Here is a 21,058-nt window from a genome sequence, read left to right as displayed (position 1 = left end):
TTCATCTGTCGTGGCGCATCGCTCCTTGCACACTGTTTGCACTCTTTCTCTGTGTGTTGGGCAAAGAATACTCAGATGCATGCTGGCATCTCAGGGAGATACTTTTATCATTTTTACTTCCTAGAAGCTGGCTGGATAAGAGGTTCAGATATGGCCGGTGTCACGCAGATTAGTAAGCAAGGAGCTCAGTGGTACCCTGTCCTACACCGGACAAGCAATAGTCATCGTCTCTCCTACTCCGGAAAGGGTTAACCTAACATTTCCTTTGCACTCCACTTCACCCCACCCCTTTCCCCCCCATGAACTTAAAGCGGCCGCGGCCGAGGAAGCTTGGCCACCGCAGGATGCCGTAGGGCCACTCCCCCCGCGGCTCCGGGCCCGGGCGACAATGGAGGCTTCCGAGTCCGCGCCGGCTGTGCTGCCGGGCACCGCGGAGGACGAGGAGGAGACGATCCTCTACGACTTGTTGGTCAACACCGAGTGGCCCCCGGAGACAGAAGTACAGGTGAACCCGGGTCCTCTAGAGCTGCGGCCCGCTTGGCGCAGGTGCTGCCCGGGCAGAGCCACGTAGGAAGAGCCACGTAGGGGAGTGGAGCGGGGCTCGCGGGCTCAGCAGCGTGTCCCGTTGCCCTAGCAACGGCTCGGGGGCTGGCTGGGGTCTGGGTCCCCTAAGCCGGGCTCCTTAGATTCTTTCCTGGCTCCGAATGCGGTGTCGCGGGTCGGAACCTCGGGCTCTGGTTCTGTCTCACTGGCGGTCTTGGGAGGGGAGCTGCAGCGAGGGACTCCAGGGTCCTCGTATTTGCCTCTCGGGGGGTCGGGTCCCGCGGGCTGGCAGGTCTGATTCTCAGCTGTAGTGGGAGTTTTCCAGCACCCAAAGTCTTAACAACTTCTGGCGGGCTGCCCAGGAGCGTGGCATCAAACCTTTACTCCTGCTTGGAGCGGAACCCTGCCAGTTCTAGTGTATCTCAATACATAAGCACTTAATAAGTGTGTGTGTGTGTCCGTCCCTGTCCCGGAGACTGTGCCGGGCTCTGGGCGCACAGAGGTGAAAAACTTCCGTGGTGCGTGCACTCCAGAGGGGACGCGATCCAGTGAGTATTTCTCCGTTGAGCAAAATGCCTTGTTGGGTTCTCTGTTAAAGAAGGGGTCGTAGGCCTTGGTAACCTGGAATGGAACTTGGGGTTATCAGTTGAACCCTAGAGAGGACCTCCCAGGCACGGGGTGAAGAGTAAGAGTCCACATCTATCCAGCAGGTATTTAGTGAGCACCTAACATGTGCCAGTCACTGGTTTAGGCTCGGATGATGCAGCCAGATCGAGACTGACTTTTATGAAAGGTCACGGTGGCGTCCAGCTCATACACATTCTCTTTTACAAAGTCTTTTTAAAGTGGTTCTTTACTGGAGGAACTGTTCCTTCTCTTGCTCATTCTCCTATGGAATTTGTCGTTTTCCTTTAACCTCCTTCCCAATGCTGTTTCTGCTTGTCTTGAATAATGTATTTTGTAGGCTGGCAGAGATCTGTATATATTATTGTTTTTTTTTCAGGGATTTATTTAGTTTCTGTTTGTTTTTAACAGTGTGAATATTTTGTAGGTTAGGCACAGGAAGCAGTTGCTGCTGCTATTAGTTGGATAAAGACAAGTTTCCACTCTTGAGTCCTCACTGATTAATTATGGTAGTGTTTCAGAATGCTTCATGTTATAAATTGATTTAAAAAATAAGCACAGTATCAACTTACATTGAAAGCTCATGGCACTTTTTTTTTTGTTCTGTTGATTTCAACTGTCAAACAACAGGCTCTTGGAGGGCAGCTATACCTGATTTCTTTCTTTCTTTATATTTTTATCGGATTCATTTTATATCCCTTCCCAGGACCAAATTGTGCCTTATATGGAGTGGATGGTCATTTCATGTTTGTTGAGATAACTATTTTGTGCTTTTCAGCCATATTTGTCTGCATGTACTCTATGTCCGTTGTTCCTTTTTTTAACAGCACATTAGTGCATCTTATTCAGTATTTGTAGTGCCTAGAATTGTTTAGCCCACACAGTGTTTAGTCTGTGCTCAGCTCTTTTTTTTAAAGCGTTTCTTTAAAAAATTTATTTTTAGAGAGGGAAGGGAGGGAGAAAGAGAGAGAGAGAGAAACATGAATGTGCGGTTGCGGGGGGTTATGGCCTGCAACCCAGACATGTACCCTGACTGGGAATCGAACTGCGACACTTTGGTTTGCAGCCCGTGCTCATGTGCTCAACTCTTTAGTGTAGAAATTATATGTCAGTGTGTGCCTTAGTAGCATTTTCTCGGTGGATATACAATGTTCAATAAATTTGCCTCCAGACATGAGATTATTGATCTGTATGACCCCCCCTTCCTGCAAGAAAAACTTGTTTTAGGTCTCTGGACCCCCCAGCTGAACTGAATTGGTTTCTAGGGTGGTCTTTGCCCTTGACTTCTCTTGTCTTTGGACCAAGGTTTTGATAGGAAACAGTTTCCAGGCTGAATCCTCCCTGTCCCGTGCAGAATTCACCCTCACACACGTGCACTCCCACTGCTCGCTCCCAGGCCTGCTTCTCCTGGTTTCTGTCCACAAGTAGTTTTTGAATACTGCCCATTTGTACCCAGCGCTCTGAGCATTCATAAAAGAAGTAGAACTTTTGCATATTTTGTAAGGATTGCTAGAAAATTCTTAAATGTAAGGTTTCTTTTTATTTGCAGCCTAGAGGCAACCGTAAACCTGGTGCATCCTTTATCATCACAAAAGCAATTAGAGGTAAGTATAACTTATTTATTTTTCTGTGTATAAGTATATAGTTAGCAGAAAATTCCCCCCCCCCATTTCTTTCATAACTGTGCTGTTTTAGAAAGCTTAGGGATTTTAAAATGTGTTTTTTAGATTTACAGTGTAGCACCCGATGAAAGTGAAGGGCATACGTGTTACGTTTAATTTTATACATGTATATATTTTCATGATATGCGGTATGTATATATACACACGTGTGTGTGTGTGTGTGTACATACACACTTTTAATGCACTGTAGAGCAAATGTATGTCCCGAGTTAACCATTATGGATGTGTTCAAAGAAATGAAGAAAACCAAATCCAGTGTGAGTGTCAGAGAGTATGGACACTGAGGATGAAAAGGCAGCCCTGGCCAGTGTGGCTCAGTTGGTTGGATCGTTGTCCCATAACCAAGAGGTTGTGGGTCCAGTTCCCGGTCAGGATACATACCTAGGTTGTAGGTTTAATCCCTGGTCTGGGCGTGTGCGGGAGGCAGCCTATTGATGCTTCTCTTTCTCTTCTTCCTCTTTCTCTAAAAACAGTGAAAAAAATGTCCTCTGGTGAGAGTAAAAAAATAGTGACAGGTTGTTTTAAGGGGTTAACATGATGTTTCAAGTATATCTGGTCAGAGTTATTCAAATTACAAATTGATTAACTAGGGAATTCATTTACCTCCTGGCAGACTTTGCATTTGAGCTCACAGAGTAGAGGAAGTCTGGAGCAGGAGGCACATTGAACTTGTGCTGAGAGGGCTTTACTGTATTCATTGTTAGAAACCGTTACTGGGCCAGTGAGGTGGGTGCTGTTAGGACTTTACGTGTCAGGTGAGAAACTTGCCCAAGGTCATGCATTTGGAGTCCCACTGAATGGCTTCTTCGTTCTAATGCCTTACCGTGTTATACTGGCGAATGTTACTTCTAAAGACAAGATTCAGTTGCAAAGGAGGTGAATACTTGAAATGACCTGTATTTTTAAAAAAGATTGTATTTATTTATTTTTAGCGAGGGGAATGGCAAGAGAAAGAGAAGGAAACATCATTGTGTGGTTGCCTCCTGCATGCCCCCCTACCAGGGAGCTGGCCTGCAGCCCAGACTTCACCCTGACTGGGAATTGAACCGGCGACCCTTTGGTTTGCAGGCTGGCACTCAGTCCACTGAGCTACCACCAGCCAGGGCACCTGTGTTCTTTTACCATCTGGCAAAGATAAAATAATTTCCTCTTCTGATACAAAAAGTATTAGCATGTTCAGTTTTCGTTATCACAAGTGCTTTGAAATTTATAAAATGTATACAAGTAATAAAGTTTATTGTAGAGAATTTAGAGAATACAGATAACTACTAAGTAGAATGAGTATTAAATTATTCTTCCTTTTGCCATCCAGGGGTAATCTATTGTCCTTCAGACGTTTTCCCAGTAATATATACTTAATTGTGTACACATGTTCACGCACATACATATTTTAAATGAGGTCACATGAAACATTATTTGTCAGTAGTGTGTTAGAGATTGTGTTTTTCCTGGACTTCCTCATTTTTGGATATTATTATTATTATTATTTAAAGCTTTCCTATAAAGTATAAAATGTTGTCTTAATTTTTTATAAAAGTACTTTGGTTTTAAGGGTGATTACCATGATTTCTACTCCACTGTTTTATTAAAGTCTTTTGGCAAAATTTAATAAATCATGTTGACTTTTTATATTATTAGGAAATACTTCGAAATTTAGAGTACACCAGCTTGGAACTTACCATAAACGAATGCACATGATCTTGTCAAAGTTACAGCGTATATCAGATTTTATCTATTCTCTTACTTTAAGATTTGTGCTCTCGTTTGTTTTGTAACGACTGAGCCTGCAGTGTGTTTTAGATTTTCACCATCAGGAGATCTAATTTGAAAACGATCCCTCAAGAACCGCTGATTGATATTTGGTTCTGCTATTCTTTCCCTTACAGACCACTTACTGTTTTTGCGCCAGTACATCTGGTACAGGTGAGTCGCCAGTTGCACAGAGAAACAGTGTGAACATCAAGCACAAACAGTACTGCCTGTTCATGGTTTAAGTTTTCAGAACTGAACTGCGATACAGATGCTGACACTCGGCTGAGCCTGGTTCATGAAACAGACGTTTCCAGCGTTGGGCATGCGCTGACAGGGCGTCTCAGTAGACAGACCCAGGGTAACTTTTGTTCCCGGGGTCCTTACCGAGAATAGTTCATGATAGCTTCTGTTTTCACCGATGAGCATTCCCAGCCTTATCTTCACTGTCCACATGATGGGTCTGTGGCTTGCAAAGCTTTTAAGAAACTTGTTTTATCCTCACGTCCCTCTTGTGGTCCGTATTCAGCTGCTGTGTATCAGAGGAAGTTCCTTGGGTTTCAGTTCTTGGGTACTTCTGAATTCTTTTGAGTATCATGCATGTTTTGAGGCACAGTGCTAATTTTGAGCCCTAAAAGGAACAAAAAACTGATTATTCTGACAGAGGAAATAATTCAGCTTTTAGATATGTGTGTAGGAATTGTTTTATGGAATTACCACAGATAGCTTTTTCCGTGAGGACATCTAATCTTACAAGCTCCAGAGATAATATAGTTACATAAAAGAGACCTTTGGCTCTTTCGGACTAGCTCCAGTGTTTTCTGCTTTTACTCTGTGTGTGTGTGTGTGTGTGTGTGTGTGTGTGTGTGTGTGTGTGGTTTTCCTGATCACACTGTAACTTAGCTGATGTGTTGTGGTTTCAGCCCTGCACCCTTTCTGCTGCCTGAGGGACTGGTTCGCTTGGTTAACAAACAGACAAACTGGCATTTGGTCCTTGCAAGGTAAGGGTGTGTGAAATCCATGTCACGTTTCTCTACCTGGATTAGCACTTATACATATATTTTTTTTAAACTCTTTTTTTTTCAAGATTTTATTTATTTATTTTTAGAGAGGGAAGGGAGGGAGATAGAGAGAGAGAAACATCAATGTGCGGTTGTTGGGGGTTATGGCCTGCAACCCAGGCATGTACCCTGACTGGGAATCGAACCTGCAACACTTTGGTTCCCAGCCCGCGCTCAATCCACTGAGCTATGCCAGCCAGGGCTAGCACTTATATTTTATTATGGCATTAGGTTTGGGGTCCTATGGCTTAAAATCTTGGTATTTATTGCCTATAAATTCCTTTGGACACATATGGTTACTATTGTTTAAGCGTGTTAATTCAAACTATGTTTGAATCATTCTGTGTGCTTTTGTACCAAATGCTCACCTGACTGTAAGGTCCAAAGATGGATAATGAAAGAATGGGAAAGAAAGGATTTTACCTTCTGAAAACCCTTCCAGCTGTGGGGAAGACTGCTGCAAGTGTTCACACAGGCTTTTCTTTCTCCTGTCTCCCCTGTGGCAGCAATGGGAAACTGTTGGCCGCTGTTCAGGATCAGTGTGTGGAGATCAGGTAACTGTTAATATTTGTATTAAAATTTTACTTTGAGAGGCACTGTATTTGATTTATGGCAACTAAGAGTTTTAAAGGGGCCCCATCTAAAGGGATTTACTGCTAACTCACATAATTTGCTGAGGTGTCAAACAGCAGTTTTGCCAATTAAAGGATGAAGGGTACTTTCTTAGAGGAGGATGTTTGTCTTTCCACTTGCTTGGATCATTCTGTCTCTTGAAGAATTTCACTTTCTCAGTAGAGGACACATATTTTCCAGAAGCCTGGAAACCCTCTTGTATGACTGTGTGCTGTGACGTCAGCTGAGCAGGTGCTCAGGAAGGCACAGAAAAGTAGGGGCCCCTCTGCCCTGGCGGCGTGAAGCTGTGGATGGACCATGGGTCTGCAGGAGATCAAGGCTGCGCATTACTTGGGCCCAGTGATATTCCCTGGCTTCTTGAGACATTCAGGGGCATTACATACACACCTAAGAAGACTTCTCTTAGCTGGGCTTTCCATGCATTTTATTTTTATTTAATGCATCAGTTATGCAAGAGAGAAAACAATAGCGACTCACTCAGGAAAACAGGTTAATTCTTCGGGAAATGCATGAACAGCAGACAAAACATATGGCCTCTCTAAAAGTGGGGATGGCTCCTCTCTCTGGACAAGGTATAACTCCTAGTTCTCAGAAACCAAGCAATGAGGCAGAAATTTCAGGATGCCTGGACAGACACCAGTCAAAGGTTTTTTTGCTACTGCATTATTCTTGACTAACAATAGACAGTATTAATCAGGATTCAATTGTGACCACACTGATTTTAGCTTCCTGTTGTAAAATTTCCTTCTTTTCCCATTTATCCAAATAGAATTGGACCCCTCATCTTCTTGGGGAGTGGTCCCAGGGTTTGCCCCCACTGCGGTGTAGACTTCCGACGGGGAGGCTCCATGAGCTCTCCTAAAACCATCGGGATAAAAGTCACTGGCAATAATGAAAGCCTTTCAACACTACATCACTCACTTTGGCTTGGCTGTCTAGGCAGGTTCCTGTTTCTTAGCAGCATTGTGTAGCACCCCGTTGGTACAGGATTTGAACTTCTGTTATCCGCAGGAAGGGGCTGCATTTCCTCTCCCATTTGTCGCAGTGACGTGAAATGCGTCTTTCTGAGAGTTGTGCTCATGGTGTGACCACTTGTCTGTTTGAATTAAATGTGTTGGGGGTGACGCTGGTTAATAAAGTTGTGTGGGTTTCAAGTGTGCACTTCCGTGACATGTCTTCTGTATGTTGCACTGTGTGCTCACCACCCAAGGCCAAGGCCAGCTCTTTCCCCATCGCCATGTGTTTGACCCCCTTCAGCTTTTACTACGCCCCAGCCCATTCCCTCTGGTGGCAGCCATACCATTGTCTGTGTCTGTGAGTGTTTGTTTGTCTGTCTTATTTGTTCATCTTTTATTTTCACTTTTATATCACACACATGTGTGAACTCCTGTGGTTCTTGGCTTTTTCTGTCTCACCTATTTTGCTTAGCATAGTCTTCTCAAGGACCTTGCAATCCATATTGTTGCAGATAGCTGTGTTTCATCTGTTCTTGTGGCCGAGTAGTGTTCCATTGTATCCACACACCGCGTCTTCTTACCCAGTCACCCTTTGCAGGGCACTCTGGTTGTTTCTGTGTTCACACTCACTGGTGCTTGTGTCACTTAGCTCCTGGGGTAGCTGCATTTCTGACGAAAAAGAACGGTAGGAAGGGAATGTTGTCGCTAGCGAATGGGCCTTCTCGGAGGCGTAGAACCACCCCTGTGGGAGGAGAAAGGACGCAGTGCTGCTCAGAGAAGCCGTCCCATCTGCAGTGTCTGGGGCTGCACAGCAGTGCCCCATGGTGCCGTTACAATAAAACTGCCATCTGACTTGTGTGCCTGTGTTGCAGGTCTGCAAAAGATGATTTTACGTCTGTTATTGGGAAGTGTCAAGGTAAGAGTTTCCAGAGTCTCCAAAAATTGAAAATTTCAAATCTGTAGTCGTTTATAGTGTCTCTCAAAAGTCAGAATAAATATTAAATACGTATTTATTAACAAGGATTGTTAAAACTGCTTGCTACAGTCATTTTCAAAAATCTTAACTGATTTCTCTTACTGCCTTACTTTTGCTTTAGGATGTGCATTTTGGAGGAGTTTGAAATTAAAACTTTAAAAAAGTCTAAGCCAGATTTGTGATAAAGTATTTGCAAGTGTCTGTTTAAAAGACCTTTTTTTCCTTCTTTGTCCTTCTCTCCATTCCTTCTTTCTCCCACACATGTTCACTGAGCTGCCAGCACTTGCCAGGCACTGTCCCAGGCACTGTGTGTGTCTGCGGTGAGGGGGCGGAGGTAGGCTACCTAGGTTTAAGGTTTGCGGCCGCCCAGGGCAGAGAGAGAGAGAGGCAGGTCACTGCAGGCCTGCTGGTGACACAGCAGAGAAGCGTCCCCTGTACCTCCGAGTCCTGGCAGTCTGATCCAGTGGCTCTTGCCTCCCGCGTCTGCACGCAGCCCTCACAGCCCTGCTTCAGGCTGTGAACGTGTTTTGCTTGCTTTCTCGTGGCTGTCTCCCGACGCGTTAATGCTGCATGCTCTCACTGATCCACACTTCGTGCACTGCTTGCCGAATTCATCATTGTTCAAAGAGAATTCTACCAGGTTCCCTTCGAATCTGGCTCCCCTGTCATCTGGATATGTAACCTTGGACGAGTTATGCTTCCTCTCTGAGTCTCCATTACCTGTAATATGAGCCTAATTTTATAGATTGGGTCGTGGAAAAGTTGTATGTGCTAATATATGTAAAGCTCTTAGCATAATGTCCGACACCCTCTCAGTACTTAGGAAACATTAGCTGTTACTACTGCTACTTCCTACAGCTGTTATTCTGCTAAAACCTGTCAGTTGTTTGCCATTGACTGTAGAGCACAGATTCAATTTCCTGAGTCAGGACACGAGACCTTCCACAGTCTCTCTGTCCTGTAAGGTCCCCCTGCCACATGTCCTGTGTTCTGGTAGGAATCAGCCTGCAGTTTTCCAACCCCACTGTGCGTTACATGCCTTCCCACGGAGAGTTCTTTTGCCCAGAAGCGCCCACCTTTATACTCAGTGAATTTGTTGTGCATAACGAATTCCAGCATCAGCTTCCCTGGAAACCTTCCCTCCCCGCCCTCTCGCCACCGTCTTTCTTCATGTTTCCTTAGGACTTGGTTTGTGCCTGTGTCGTCATCTGCTTTTGCTTTTCTCATTGTTGACTCGCTGGTCTGATTCACAATTAAGTTGTAATCCTTTGCATGCTGGGCTCCTGTTTACTCAAAGTTTTTTATTTACTTATTTTTTACTGCTAGTTCGTAGCACCATGTCCAACTCACACTAGGCACACCATTTTTGGCATAGAAGTTTTGACCTTTATCACGTGGGAATTGGCACTCGGGAACTATTAAAATGATTTTTTGTGAGCCAGTGTAGGAAATAAAGTATACGTTTATTATATAATACATTCATATTATGCATAATAAATGTGTGGATAATGATCATGATACTTACAGTTTTTATTCCTAATGTACACAGATGTTTGTACATACCATTAACGGAACAATAGGGCAAATAAGTCCATTTTGCTTGGTATCCTTCGAAAATAATAGAGGGGGAATAAGCAAATTTTCAAAGCTTGGGATGCTAGCACTTTCTGAATTTACTTTCTGTAGTTTCTTTACCAGTGCTTATTAAAGCAGACCAGGCCTTTCTGGAATAATGTGCAAGGTTCACAAGTTCCCGGAAGAGTAACTGGAGGGTGGGATTCGATTGCCTTTTTCCCAGCGCTGCTCTCTGGGCGGGCGAGGGCTCGGGGAGGCTCCTGTGGGCTTCTGGGAAGCAGTCTGAGCTGCGGGTCCGTCTGCTCGGGGACCGGATGGAAAGCTCCATCCTTCTGCATTTCACACAAATTACGTTGTTTGTTAGCGTTTTAGTGTGCGCCGTCCATGTGGCAGTGTGGAGGAGATGATAGTGCTTCGAGAGCCGGTGTTTTATTCGGTTGGCTTCTGAGTGTGTGAATTTATGACTTGAATGCTGCATGAATGGCTTCCTTCCATTTCATGTAATGTGAGGTAATGATCGTTTGCTTATTATCCGACCCGTCTCGAGGGGAATGACTCTCGTGTGCCAAATGCTGTTCCATGTGGATGCCTGGAAACACGCGGCTAGCTGTCGTTAACGCACTTGCGCAACTACGCCTTGTAGAGTCTGCAGCCCGAAACAGGGGCTCTTTGGTTCCACTTTGGTGTCTCTCAATTATTGTGTTGTAAAATGGAGGCCATTGGAACGCGTTTTAAATGTGGACTGCAGCTTGTTCTGCTTCTGTTTGCCAGGCCATAAAGAGTGATTCAGTCTTCTCTTTCTACATTGAGGAGTGACCTGAAACTAGAAGATGGAATTAGACTTTTTTTTTTAAAGCTGCACTGTGTTAATCGAGGGATTGTCCTTGTATTCCTGATGGCGAGGTACTGTGGCCCTGAGCTTCCTCATGCTGAGCCGCAGCTTGCTTGCTGTGGGTGGCCGAGGTCCCATGAGCCCTGGGGACCTGGTCCAGGGGCCTGTGGCAGCCCAAGCTCAGACTGGGCCCCTCCAGTTTCCAGCCACCTGGTCAGTTCACTGTTCGGCGTCCTACAGACATGATTTTCTGTGTGTGTCTCGACATGAAAAAGGTTGTGAAGCATAGACGCTTTGAAGTGCCCAGATTTTGAAATGAAACGTGATTCAGGACTGTGATTCAGGAGCCTCAAGTTATATGATAACTATTTCTCCCTTTTTGTATTTTTTTGGAGAAAATTTTTTCCTGTTGAAAAAAATAATACACATTCTCAGGAAAGAATTTAGAATTAATGTCTTTCTGGTTTGGTATTTTAGTAGCGCTGGGCGCATAATATAAGTTGGCAATGTTCTTTCCTTTTCTGCTTTAGCAAAAGTTTGTGTAGAATTGGAATTATTTATTTCTTACATGTTTACTAGGATTTACCAGTGAAACTTAAAAGTTTTCTTTGTGAGTACAGTTTTAATTGCTAATTAAAATTTTAAAGTAGATATAAAACTATTTAAAATCCCATTTTCCTCTTGTTTCATTTTTCATGGAATTTTCCTCTAAACTGTGGAATATATTGACTTAAGATTATTTATAATATTTCCTTATCCTTTCACTGTCTGTCAGATAGTGAAACTTGCACGCATGACCCATGGACAGGGGCTAAGAGGGGAATTGCTGGAGGGAAGGGGGTCTCAGGTGGGTGGGGGGCAGAGGTAGAAAAATTGGGACAACTGTAACAGCATAATCAATAAAATAGGCTTAAAATAATTCCACACGTGAGTGAAGTCATTTGGTACTTGCCCTTTGCTGATCACTTAGCCTAACACTCTCCACATCCATCCATGCTGTCATAAAAGATGAAACTTCTTCCCTTTTTACGGCTGCATAGCACTCCATTGTGTGAACACACCACAGCTTAAGTAAGGCTCCTTTTCTGCCTTGCTCACTGTTACCTGGAATGCTGCCTTGCAAATCCGTTTGTTTTAAGGTTAGTTAAACTTACTGGGGTGACATTGGTTAATAACATTATATAATTCCAGGCACACAATTCTGTAAATACATAATTTGTATATTGTTGTGGCTCACCCTCCAGAGCCTGGTCTCCTTGGGTCACCCTGTATTTGACTCCCTGTACCTCCTCCATCCTCCCTCCGCCCTTTTCCCCTCTGGTGACCACCATTCCGTTGTCTGTGTCATCAGATTCTAGGGTCGCTCGGCAGCTCCAGACTCTGGTCTTGTGTCCTCAGGCCCCTGAGCCTTGCTCGCCCTGTGTGAGGTCCTCTGTGCGCCCCGTGGTCCAGGGGCTGTTCCTGGCAGAAGCGAGGTTGACCCTCCTGCCGGTGGTCGCAGACTTCCCGGCCTGCAACACTCGAAATACAGTTCTTCAACATATTTTTCTTCTGTGGTAGGAGTCCTAGTCTGGAAGTAGTTCCTCTGTTTTATTTTAAATTACAAGTATCTGTAACAAGTTGAAGTAGTACAGAAGTAGAAAAAGTGAAGGGAAGGTGATTTTTTTTCAATGGGCATTTCCTCTGTTGTAAGAGTGGGAGCCACATTTTGTGTGTTCCCGTCTTGATGGAAATTCAAGCTGTGTGTGGCGGCTCGTGGGCTGCCTCCGTGTCTTACCCACCGTTGTCCTCTCCCGTCTCCGACTGAGCTGGAGACGACCTTTGTCGTCTGTGGGCGTGGTTTTCCGAGTGTGATAGCTGTGCCGTAGCACCTTCCTGGAAGTGGTGCCTGTTCGCACCCCATGACAAAGGTGTAATGGAGGCCACTTCTCTTCTCCCTGGCCAGCACTGCATGTTACCTGTTGCTAACATAGCCATCAGGTTCTCAGGCAGAGGCCAGGGCATCTCTGTTTCACTCTGCATGTCTTTAGTTATCAGCTACAGCATATGGTGTGTCTGTTTTTATTTTTATTTTTTGTGAATTGTTAGATCACATCCTTTGCCCATATTCCTCTTAGAATACTTGACTTTTCTTATTGGTCTGTGGTACTTCTACATAGCATGAACGTTAACCTTTGCCATATAGCCAATAAATTTGTGTTTTAAATTTGTTATGGTGTCTCTTTTGGTTTGCTTTTTTTTTGTAATTGCATTTTTCTTTATAACTTCAGGGTTTCTTGTCACGCTTAGTTCATTCTAGGATTATAAAAATTTTCTCATGTCTTCTACTGATACCATTATTTCAGTCATTTAAATATTTAGCCTCTCTGCTTGTCTTCCTAGCCCCACTAGTTTACTCTTGCTCACGGGCTTTTGAGTTTAACGTCAAAGAATCTTTTTAAAAAAGATTCCACACATAAGCGAAATCATGCGGTATTGGTCTTTCTGTGTCTGACTTTGTTCACGTAGCATTGTACCTGCTGCAAACAAAAGGAACAGACTCCCAGCCAGGACCAGCGGCTGGCTGCCCAAGGGGAGGGAAGGGGGTTAGGGGGTACCAACTTGTAGTTACCAAATAAGTCACAGGAGGTGATGGGCACCGCAGGGAGTGGAGCTGAGAGCACGGTAACAATTCCGTACGATGACTGGACTTACCGTGGTGATCACCTCACAAGGTGTGTACGTGTCGAATCACCGTGTCGTACGTCTGAAACTTACGAACATGTGTCAGCTCTAATTTAAAAAATTTAGAAAAGTCAAAGAATGTGAGAGATTGTTCCTCAAACCTTTTGTTTTGCAAAAGAGGAAACTGCGCCTTGGTTATCCTCCACGGGCACACGGAGCCGTGTCATTTCGCGGCAGCGTGGAGAATGGAGCCCACGCAGAGCTCCTCACGTGTCAGCCCTGGACAGGGTCCATGTCGTGCCTGGGGAGTGCAGTGAGTGCTGGGCTGCAGGGCTGCTGTAGTGCCCCAGCACCCCTCACGGACCGGCGTCCCAGGCACCGGTGATCCCGTTACGAACTGAAGGGGCACGGGGTCTGACACCTTGCAGTTTATTCTTTAGTGACTAAGGAAGACAATCAAAAGTAAGCAGACACATGTGGAATTATTATTTGGCGTAAGAACTGTGAAGGAAATGAAATCATGGGAATGGAGGAGGATAATGGGCTTGGAGGCTGCCAGACAGGGGGTCCAAGACTGCCCCCTGTGGACGGGCGTGGTATTTCAGTTGAGCCCTGGAAGATGACAGGGGGCCCAGTGGCTTCAGGGAGCGCGTTCCTGGCGAAGAAAGACTGACGAGCTCTCCGAGGTGGACAGGAGCCAGACGGCCAGGCGGGTCGGGCGGGGGAAGGGCTGCAGCCGGTGCAGGGTGTGAGCAGGTGTGAGCAGGTGTGAGTTTCACCAGGAAGGTGGCGGTTGCCAACTGCTGGCCGACTTCGCCCCAGCCCTCTAAGTTGCCCTAGCACGTGACGGAGCTCAGGGCGTCAGACTGCCCTCCGGGTGGTGGTTCCGGAGTGGGAGTTTTCGTGCGGGTCTTCTGTTCTTGTGTGCTGTGTCATGTTGTGCCTATGTTCGCTCCCAAGTTTGATTTTTTTTTTTTAAGTTCGATTTTTTAAAAACTATCTGAGGACAGAACCCGTTTTATTAACATTAAAAGAAATTCCCTTTCCGGAGCATGTGCCGTATTTTCTCAGGCTTTAATAAAATCCACTGGACTCTCTCCTGTGTGGGAGAGCCTCTTGGATTTTTTTTTGCAGGCTTTTTCCCTGTTGATAAACAGTCGAAATGAAGAAACTCATTGATGTCTGGTATGCTTCCTCTGTGTACAGAACGCAGATTACCGAGGAAGGAGGGAAGTCTGAATTCTGCAGCGTCCCTTTCAGGCGGGGAGTAGACTTCAGTTCTGTAATTCTCTTTCAGGTGTTTGCTGCTCCCCGAGCCCTCCCTGTCACCTCACCTTGCTGACACAGGTTTTTCTGAGAGTCTTGGACTTGACCCATGAGTGAGACATGAATCGCTTTGTGCTTCAGGTCCCAGGATGGCAGTATTGGATAAGACATTGCCTTTGATTTCGGGGAGAGCAGAAACCTGTGGGCACATAGTTATGGAAACCAGAAAATAGGACGTGGTAAATGCTGTGGAAGATTGTTGTGTGTCATTTTTGGGGTCCTGAGAGGAGTGCAGTCAGTTTCCGAACAGTGTCAGGGAAGGAGGTACCAGTTCGTCCCCACAGGCCGTGACCAACAACCCTCTGAATAACATTGGAGACGAGCATCCTAGGTGCAGGCAGCAGTGTGTGCGGAAGACAGAGTGGCTCGAGGATGCCCGGTTTGCTCATTTGTCAGGCAGTTGTGTTAGTGGTGGGTCATTGGATGCGTGGGGAAGAAGGGGGTGGGAGGCGGGGCTGCAAAGCCATGATGGGCCTGGTCAGAGGTCCCTCTCAGATGGCAATGGAGGAGTTTGGACTCAACTGCCGGATACGGGGAACAAACAGGGACCCTGAAGCAGCAGAAGGGTGTGATCTGCTCACCTTCCTGTTTGTGAAGGATGTCTTTGGGTGGCACTGAGGAGGGCGCAGAGGGGAAGAGGCTGGAGGGGGGAAGGAAGATGGAGGGGGGTGGGGGAGAGTCTGAGCAGGAGACGGCGAAGCCTGGACTGGGTGTTAGCAGAGCCGCCGAGAGGAGGCGGTAAATCTCAGACGTGTTTGAGCCAGTCCTCAGCCTGAACCCCAGCCCTGCACTGGCTGTGTGGGAAGGCAGGGCGCTTAGGTTCTAGGCCCCGGTGCGCCCGGAGTCCCTGATCCCGTGGCATTCTCCGTAGGAGAGGGAGGTGCTGCCGCCGCCGTCCCTTTAGTCCTGGAGTTCCGGCCAGGGGAGACGGGCAGACGAAACAGCAAAACCTCAGACAGACCGAACACAACGTAGAGTTTTCAGTCCCCCTTTCTTTTGCTTCTGATGGCTTTTCTCTCTGCTGTTGTGCTGAAAAATTCGAATGAGAAAAATGCAGGTGTTAGATTATTAAGGTTATCAAGATTTTATAATTGTGTGATTGACTGAGAATAGTACCTGACTCACCTGCAAAATATATATTTACATATGTGCGCGTATATATCTCCAACACTGTCAGCATAACCCTGCTTTGTGTTTCCTTGACATCTGTATTTGATGTATTTAAAAGCTCTCCGTTGAAATTTTTACTTTTTGCTTTTAGAGGAACTGCACTCACTGGATTGGAATTATTTTCTGCTCATTCTCTCTCTATGCTTTTGATCTTTTAACTCCACACATGTCTGAGGTATATCACACCTGAACCTTTACCAGTCTAGGGCATGCGCAGCATTCAACAGATCGCTGGTGTCAGCAGGCTTTGCTTCTCGAGTACGTGGGCAGAGCTGGCTGTGGTTCGCATTCCCGCTCTTACTTTGAGTGTCAAAGAAACGGGGCTCCTGGGAACTGCTCCTTTCTGTTGAACGGACGCACGGAGGTCCTTAGGGGATGATAACTTGCAGCGACTGTAAGTGTTAGCCATGTTTATAATATATTGTTAAAAGCACTCTTTTCCTTTCGTTCTAGTTCCCAAAGACCCGAAACCCCAGTGGAGACGTGTGGCGTGGAGTTACGACTGCACCCTGCTGGCCTACGCAGGAAGCTCGGGCACCGTGCGGGTGTTCGATCTCATGGGGAGTGAACTCTTCGTTATTGCCCCGGTATGCACATGCCTTGCACCCGTAACGTACTTTCTGAATGCTTTCTTTGTGTAGGTACTTGCGTGGATGAATGTGAAGAGAGGGGAAATAGAAATATAAATCTGAATAACAAACTGTGAGCTTAAGATGCCTAGAATCGAGTTAGATGTCTATGCACGGAGTAATTTATTCTTTGTGTTTTGTAATGCAGTGTCCAGACGCAATCCACCCTTATGAAAACGTGGTAGTAAGTAGGTGCTAGAAAGAGGTACTGAAAGCTGTTACAAACTTCCAGTGAGGGAAGCCAAGTCAGTGGGCTGTCTGACTCAAGAGAAGAGTTAGAATTTGTTACCCTAAAAGGGGTAGAAGTTGAAAGGGGGAGTGGAGAAAAAAATTCATGGTAGCGATGACTTGTATATTTGCATAGTGCTTCACACTTTGTTAATGACGTCGATATGCTGCATTCTTACTTAATATTCACAACTGTCCTTTGAGTAGATTGGGCAGATATTATCCCCATTTTACAGTTTAGAAAACTGAAACTGGGGGAGACTTTCTCCATGGCAATCGAGTTAACAAGTGTCTCCTTTGAGAATCCAGCGCTTTACCTTTGCACCCTTCTGCCTCCAGTGAAGAGGGTGCTGGGCCAGCTGGAACCGTGGGTCTGACTCCGGCTGCATCTTGGAAGCCCCTGAGCTTCATAAAGAAAAGAAAAAGAAAATTCCCTGACTGCTCAGGCTCCACCCACAGAGCCGCTCACTTAATTGATCTAAGTGGGCTTTGGGCTTTAATATTGTTTGCGAGTTGTTGAGCTGATTCTAATGAGAAGCTAGGGATGAGAACCAATGGTCTGGAGAATGACTTCTGTTCAGAAATAATGAGTGAAAAACTTGAAAAAGTGCACTGGGCTCACATCACAGAAGTCCTGGGGAACCAAACTAGGATGTTTGGATTGCTGTTTTCTGGACTAGACTGTCCGATAGGCATGTAATAAGATAGGCATGTAATAAGAACTATATATATGATTACGTGTAATTTCGAGTTTTCTAGTAGCAGTAAGTAGAGTTATAAGAAACAGCTGAAATTTACTTAATATATTTTATTTAGTCCAATAAATTCTAAATATCATTTCAACATTTAAGCAATATGAAAATTATTAATGAAATATTTTCTTTGATACAGATTTCTTTGAAATTTTGGTGTGTATTTTTATATTTATAGCATATCTTAATTCGGATTAGCCATGCACCAAGTGTTTGCAGCCAGATGGGATGTGGTATTTTATTGCGTAGTTCAAGGTAGTGAAGAACTTCCTTTTGTGTGCTCCCCGAGGCGCACATGCCTTCATAGTCTTAGCAACATACCCTCGGCACTTCGTTGTTGGGGAAAGGTTGGTACTGGTGAGTGTTTTAAAATGTCCTTTCCGTTACACTTGCTGATGAAGCAGATGGAAGGTAATTGGAGACTTCTTTTTTTTTTTTAAGATTTTATTTATTTATTTTTTAGAGAGGGAAGGGAGGGAGAAAGAGAGAAAGAGAGAAACATCAATGTGTGGTTGCTGAGGGTCATGGCTTGCAACCCAGGCATGTGCCCTGACTGGGAATCGAACCTGTGACACTTTGGTTTGCAGCCCGCGCTCAATCCACTGAGCTATGTCAGTCAGGGCCGAGACTTCTTTTAAAAAATCATTTTTTAGCTTCTGTTACTGCTGGAAGTAGACATCAACATTTGAAGGCTTATATCTGAATTCTGTATTTTAGAATCCTCTGAGGCTGAATGGGGGCATTACTATATAGATATATATTTTTTGCCATGGAAGTCCAATGAACATTACATCACTTATCTGGGTGCATACCTCATTCAGAGAGGCAGCTGTGGTTCCAGCCTGCGGTTGGGAGGCTGGTCTAGACGTGGGTGTCTACTTGTGGGCACCCCGATTTGCCTGGTTCTTCAGGATGCAGATCGGTTCTGGGGCTGTCTTATAGAGAGTGCCCCTGGTGAGGCCGGTGTCTCGGGCATCTTCCCCATACACATCCGTTCACGTCTGTGTGTCCTTCCAGTCACTGCCTTCCCCCTCTTCTGCAGGTGTCCAGTTTGGCAGGGGATTTGAGCTGCGCCATTGCCGGGCTGATATTTCTAGAATACAAAGCAAGTGCGCAGTGGTCTGCAGAACTCCTAGTCATCAATTACCGAGGAGAACTTAGAAGTTACCTTGTCAGGTAAAGATAGAACACTTTATTTGGGAAGACAACCTTGACAAAATAATGTTTATTTCTCTGGTGTAGTGTCAGTTTTCTCTTCGTTTTTGTTTTTTCAGCATTTCATTATGAAAAATTGCAAATACAATAGGAAGTATGAAAGAATTTTATAACGAAAAGTCATATTCCTCAACTTAAGTTCTGTTAGCATTTTTACTAAACTTTGTGTCCCATTTCTGTCCTCCCTCCGTCCAGCCATTAATCAATCTTATTTTTTAATGGATTTCAGAGTCAGTACGTAAATACTTCAGAGTGCCTGTCATTAATTAAAGTTCAGTATTGGCCTATAGTTTTCTTTCAGGACAAAATGTGCATACAACAAAACACAGACCCTACGTGCACCAGCCAGTGAGTTATGACAAAAGTGTGCGCTTGCTTAGTTCCAACTCTTACCAAGACGCAGAACATTACCACCATGCTGGAGAGTTCCCTCATGCCGCTTTCCGGCAAAGCTCTGTCCACGCTGCTTCCCAGAGCAAAAACTGTCCATGGTTTTCCTACCATAGATTAGTTTTGCCTGTTCCATTCATTCCCATTAATGGACTCAGACTTCTAAGTCTTCATTCAGCATCTTCTGAGATCCATCGTATTTTGAGGTGCATCAGCAGTGTATTCCTTTTCCTGCTGATTGGTGTTATATCCTATGACTGTCTCACGTGCCTTCGCTCGGGCTGCTCTAACGCAGTACCGTGAACTGTGTGGCTCATCAGCAACAGCAGCTCCTTTCTCACAGTCGAGGAGGCTGGAAGTCCGAGGTCAGGCCGCCAGCACGTTTGGCTCTGGCGAGAACATTGCTGTGGCTCGAGGACCACTGATTTCTCCTTGTAGCTCTCTGGCCTCTTCTTACTAGGGCACAAATCCCGTTCAGGAGGGCCCCGTCCTTGTGACCGAGTTACCTGCAAATACCAGTGCATCAGTATTAGAGTTGTAACCTATGAACTCCGGGTCGGATAAAAACACTCAGTCCTTGGTGGGGAGTCACAGATGTTCGGGTGTAACGTTTGTGATTTGTTGGTGCATTCTTCTATTGATGGACTTCTCAGTTTCCAGTTTGGGGCTGTTGCAGATAAAACTGCTGCGACCAGCCTTGTGCAAGTCTTTGTGGATATACATTTTCATTTCTATTAGTTCAATATCTTTGAGTGAAATTGCTGAGTTATAGGGTACATGTAGTGTATTTTTATAAGAAGCGACCAGGCCTTTTTCTGAAGTTTTTATATCATTCACGTTCCCACTGTAACGTATCACAGTTGTGGTGGCTTTACATCCTCTGCCGTGTTTAGTATTTCCTGTTAATTTAATCACAGTGGGTGTCCCGTGGCCTCTCACCGTGGTGTAATGGTACACATTTCTTTTTTACCTCCTTACCTCAGCGGTGGAACCCACCAGAGCTACCAGGAGAGCCACTCTTTCAGCTTCAGCGGTCATTATCCCCGTGGGGTCAGCACGGCTGTGTACCACCCTGGTCACCGGTAAGCAACACCGCTCTCCTGTGGGAGGAGCCTTGGTGGGCGTGGCAATCACGGGGCAGTTTTAGCTAGAAGGCATTGTTGATTCTGATTCTCATTTGGCGTCTTCGCTTTTTCCTCTTGTGCACAGTTACCGTAAAAAGCTGTAATATTGCTGTAGTCACATTCCTGCTCGTCCGTGTGGCTGACTGGGCTCCGAGCCAGTGGGGCACTGGGAGTGTTCACTGAGGAACTTGAACACCTCCTGCCCATCACTGCTGAAGCACCCTTGGGTAGATGGCCCCGCCCACAGCGCTGACTCCGCCCTTCCTCCTGGCAGGCAGGGCTGCGTGGACTGTGCACCTTGCCTGTCTCCAACCCATGCTGGTCTTCACACACACCACTGTGCTCTGTTTGCTGCATTGGCTGAGGGGCCCTGAAGCTTCGGGCATTTTCTGCTTTTAGTGATTGCTTCCCTTTCATTTTGTTGTTTGAGAATCACATTCACGCGTGTTTTAATAAGTTAGCTGAGCTAACCTTTTTGGTTCTCTAAATGGGAAGAATATCAAATTGTGAGTTGGACACACTTAGCTGAGTTCTGAATTTTGAGACTCTGTGTCTGCTTGCAGGTCCTTTCTGACTCTCGGTGTACTGATGACTTTCCGAGTGACGTGTGTGCTCTTTAGTCATCGGTCTGGCCTGCATTTTGTTGGGAATTTTATTCTTGGGAAGTTTTCATACTACAAAAGAACACACCCCACCCCACCCTCACCCCCACACTGAAGTCCCCTTTTGTGCTTTTCCCTGTCCATCCTCCCGTCCCCCTGGACATGACCTCTGTACTGGGCTCTGTGTGTACCATTTTGTTGCTGCTTTATAGTTTTACCAGGTATTCATGTTTAGTTTTGCTGTTTGACTTGATATAAATGAAATCACAGAGAAGGCATACATGTTTTGCTCTGAGATTTGCTTCTTGAGGCATGTTTCTCTAGTTC

The 21,058-nt window shown here is 45.5% G+C and overlaps 1 protein-coding gene across 1 annotated transcript in view; it reads left to right on the top strand.

The window, feature by feature from the left end:
- Positions 1-357: 357 nt before the first annotated feature.
- The window catches only part of NBAS (NBAS subunit of NRZ tethering complex), a 239,213-nt gene continuing 218,512 nt past the window's right edge, over positions 358-21,058 (top strand). Inside the window, exons 1-9 of the mRNA XM_028515331.2 lie at positions 358-505; positions 2,717-2,771; positions 4,736-4,772; positions 5,522-5,599; positions 6,166-6,213; positions 8,121-8,164; positions 16,245-16,378; positions 18,443-18,576; positions 19,989-20,087. Coding sequence (XP_028371132.1) covers positions 389-505; positions 2,717-2,771; positions 4,736-4,772; positions 5,522-5,599; positions 6,166-6,213; positions 8,121-8,164; positions 16,245-16,378; positions 18,443-18,576; positions 19,989-20,087 — 746 coding nt within the window. The 5' untranslated portion in view covers positions 358-388. The remainder of the gene's footprint in view (positions 506-2,716; positions 2,772-4,735; positions 4,773-5,521; positions 5,600-6,165; positions 6,214-8,120; positions 8,165-16,244; positions 16,379-18,442; positions 18,577-19,988; positions 20,088-21,058) is intronic.

Source organism: Phyllostomus discolor, chromosome 6, assembly GCF_004126475.2.
Source record: "Phyllostomus discolor isolate MPI-MPIP mPhyDis1 chromosome 6, mPhyDis1.pri.v3, whole genome shotgun sequence".
NCBI lineage: Eukaryota > Metazoa > Chordata > Mammalia > Chiroptera > Phyllostomidae > Phyllostomus > Phyllostomus discolor.
This window is presented reverse-complemented; position numbering and strand designations above follow the sequence as displayed.